The sequence below is a fragment of the Poecilia latipinna genome, unplaced genomic scaffold (assembly GCF_001443285.1).
Source record: "Poecilia latipinna isolate Pla-1442-1.1 unplaced genomic scaffold, P_latipinna-1.0 Scaffold2073, whole genome shotgun sequence".
Lineage (NCBI taxonomy): Eukaryota > Metazoa > Chordata > Actinopteri > Cyprinodontiformes > Poeciliidae > Poecilia > Poecilia latipinna.
The window spans coordinates 81,260-84,913 of NW_015114689.1; the positions used below are offsets into that span (position 1 = coordinate 81,260).

The 3,654-nt window shown below is 42.3% G+C and overlaps 1 protein-coding gene across 2 annotated transcripts in view; it reads right to left on the bottom strand.

The window, feature by feature from the left end:
• LOC106936072 (cAMP-specific 3',5'-cyclic phosphodiesterase 4C-like) overlaps positions 1-3,212 on the bottom strand; it is a 59,572-nt gene extending 56,360 nt beyond the window's left edge. For both annotated transcript variants that reach the window (XM_015016861.1, XM_015016860.1), the window contains exon 1: positions 2,189-3,212. In XM_015016861.1, coding sequence (XP_014872347.1) covers positions 2,189-2,259 — 71 coding nt within the window. In that variant the 5' untranslated portion in view covers positions 2,260-3,212. The remainder of the gene's footprint in view (positions 1-2,188) is intronic.
• Positions 3,213-3,654: the final 442 nt, after the last annotated feature.

The following is a 3,654-nucleotide window of genomic DNA, read 5'->3' on the forward strand; positions in this document are numbered from 1 at the left end:
AAAACACTTGAAAATGTATGTTCACAGACACTTTTCATCCAATCATGCTTAGGCTTAAGTTATTATTCCAAGGAAATTGGAAAACGTTTGAGCTGCTGAAGGTAAACTGCAAACATCTGCAGGTGAAACTGCAACCAAAAAGGGAGTGAATACAAAAGCAGCTAAATCTTGGTCATCTTTTTCCCATCCTCTGCACAGTTTTGTCACATCAGTATTCACTGGAGTTTGTGATTGTACCTTAAAATTAAAAAAAAAAGTTTAGGGGTATTTTAGCAAGGCAATTGTGGCAGTTGGATGGAATGAATTGTGTCTTGGTACTGTTGGTACAACTGGGGAGAGGAGGTGTCACAGTCTGATCACAAACACAGCTTTGTCTATGTGGGTGTGTGCGTGTGTGTGAGTACTCAGTTTGTATGAGTTCAGAGGAAACTATTTTTCTAACAGAGTTCAACTTCTTGTAAAAATATGATTGTAACAAATAATTATCAATTGTTATCGACATCATGAAGATTCACCAATCCAAAAATAAAGAATAATGACTTGCACGAAAGGCAAATGACAGATCCAGAAAATCAAGTCTTTATTCCATGTTTCTTTCTAGTTCGGATGCAACATCCACCAATCAGGTAAGAAGAGAACAGAGACTTGTGTTGTTGAACTCTGCACTTATGTATTTCTAGATGTGGTATAAAATCACCTGCTTTGATCTCCTCATATGATCCAAAAGGCTCACGGCTGGAGGAGTTGTGATGACACTCGCAAGGCACATGCCTCATGCCCAAGGTTCAGAAATGTTTGCTTCACCACACATTGCACTGAAATGTTTCTCTTGCCCTTTTAGAGTCAAAGGAGTTTGATTCTTTACCAGGTTATGCAGCATTTAGAGGATTTTTCTAAAGAGTCATCACTTCAGTCTGAGTCCTGTTGTGTTGTATGTTTGTGTGTTGTGAATCAGAATGGATTCATGCAAACACTGTAATCATCTGTAGATGTCTGTAGCAATGGGTGATGCAGGAATTTTTCCTGATTACTGTCGATTATTCAGATGATCATGTTACACATTGTGTCAGTCAGTGTAATCAGCATTAACCGAATGATATTTAGGCAACTTGCCACACCATTTTTGCCTGTTTGCCTCCTAGACCACATCTGATGAGAAATTTCTACACATTTGCTTCCCTGTGTAACTCTAACACAACACTAATTCTCCCCTGCTAAACACTAGATCGTTAGCAGGTATCTGCCTTGGCATTCAAATCCTCCACTGGTGTCACACGACAGGACATCAGTGGATTTATTTACTTAATTGAAAGACGACATTGAAATTTAATTAAAAATGTGACAATTCATGAGTTCAAAAAAAGAATTCTAGAATTGGCCAAAAGGCTTGTTTTCCTCTGTAGTTCCATGGCTGTGATGATAAAAAGGCAATAAATTATCATCATTCTAACATGAATCTGCATTGATCCAAACCATCCTGCTGTAGCTGCATAAATTGGTTGTCCTGCTGGAAGGTATTTTACAGCCTCTAACAGGTTTTCTTTCAGGATGGCTCTTTCTTAGACACCATCCATATTCCCTTCAATTCAGCTTTCCTTCCTACTAAAGGAAAGCATCTCCATACAAGGAAGCTGCTGCCTGACAGGAAGGAAGCGCACCATATTGAGGATGGTGCGCTCAGGTGCTCTGTGTCAGTTTTGTGCCAAAGATTGTTTCGCATATGTCAAAAAGTTTAATTTGACCTCATCTGACCTTCTTTCACAAACCCATAAAGTTGTCCCCTGCCTGGCTTGTAGAAAACGACCAACAGGACTTTTTATGGCTTTCTTTTAACAATGTCTTTTGTCTTACTCCTCCATAAAGACCAAGTCTTGGGAAATTGTTTTCTAACCAACTACCCTTTAAATTTCTCAACCACTTCCTCCCTGACATGTCTGGTGGGCTCCTCAGTCTTCATGATGCTCCTGGTTCTCAGATGTTCTCCAACAAATCTCTGAAGCCTTCACATAACAGCTTCATTTATACTGGCATTAAATGGCTAACTAAATTTTGCCTTAAGTTAAGATTTTACTGTTTCTACAACAACAGATTTCTTGTGTCATGTATTGTCTAGTGCTCTTCGCACTTCTTAATAATTGCTGGCATTGACTTCAATCAAAAGGCTCCTCATATGTAGCAGGGTACATACCCGATGCAGGAGTGCCTGCGTGTGGAGAAGCTGCCATGCGTCTTCCGAGAAAAGCGGGAGTCTTTGTTCATTATGTCAGATGCAGGTTCAAGAGGATTTGGGCTGAGCGTGGAAATTCACCGGAGAAGCATCTCTGGGAGGGGGACAGTGAAGCGGAACCTCTGCGGTGTAACCAGTACCTCCATAGAGTCATGGATCTTCAATCAATCTCAATTCCTGAGTGTGATCTCAGTCCAAACTTATGGCAACTAGGAGACAAGTTTCAATGAGAGGAAGGTACAGGAAAATGTGAAGCGAGAGCAGCAAATGCAAAGCAACCTGAAGATGCAAAACAGCAACATGCAAGGGCCCCAGTCACAGCCGGTGGGAGTAAAAATAAAGATGACCACAGTCCTGCTCAGGCTGGGAGGTGTATCAAAGTAAAAGTCCGATTTCACATTTCAGTTCCAGATGTAAGTGTGCATCCGCTTGATTTTTCTGGAGAAGACTAGATTCCCTCAGAATGAATGTGGACGATGAGAAGTCTAAAAAGGCAAAGTCTTGACTGTCAAACCCAAATCACAGAAAGAGCAGACGGAACGCTTCAGGAACGGGGAAGGTGAAGGGTCTGAAGACAGTGTCAGCCGTCATCTCATTCTCATTCTAGCTTACCACAAGACCACAGGATCAAGGATTTTTTTCCTCCTCTCTCCTCCTCTGCAGTTTAATAGGAAACAAACTTGACTACTTCTGGATGACGTTGGAAACTTACAAAACGGAATCCTTTAGGAAAGCTCCCTGGGTTTTCTTTCTCTGCCAAAGTCAGGTCCTTAACAAAAATCAGTCAGTCTCATTGTACACTCGCCTCTATCGTGCTACACCGTGAGCGGAGTGAGTGGAATTATTCTTAGTGGGGAAAAATGAACTGGAAAGAGTGTTCTAATCCCATCAGATGCTCTCTGGAGTGGGCTGTCCCATGCAGTCCCTGTCAGCGCAGGCCATTACAGGCTTCTGCCCTCCCTCTTGCCTCTCCTGAGAGTGGTGGGACCAAACTCGGGCTTAAAACAACAAACAACTCTGCCTCCCCAGAGAGAGACACACACAGCGAGAGCGACAGAGAGAAAGAGATTGTGGAAGAGCCCCTCCTGACCAGCAGGGGGTCTTGCTGGTCAGAAGTGAGACGCTAAATGTGAGCTGATGGTATTCAGGGAGATAAAGAGCACAAATTATAGCTGTGCCTCGCAGCAGGGGTCGTAGCCAGTGCCCTGCAGAAGTCTTCACACTCATGGAGCTTCTCCACATTTCGAGTCATTACAACAACAAGCATTAACATGTTTTGTTGGGATTTTATGTGATAGATCGACACAAAGGAGATCATTATTTGAAGTGGAAGAAAGTCAAACAGGACCTTTCACATCTCTTACAAAGTTCGGCATAGTATGGTTCCACGGATTATGGATTTGTTGCCATAAACTGTTCATTTCTTG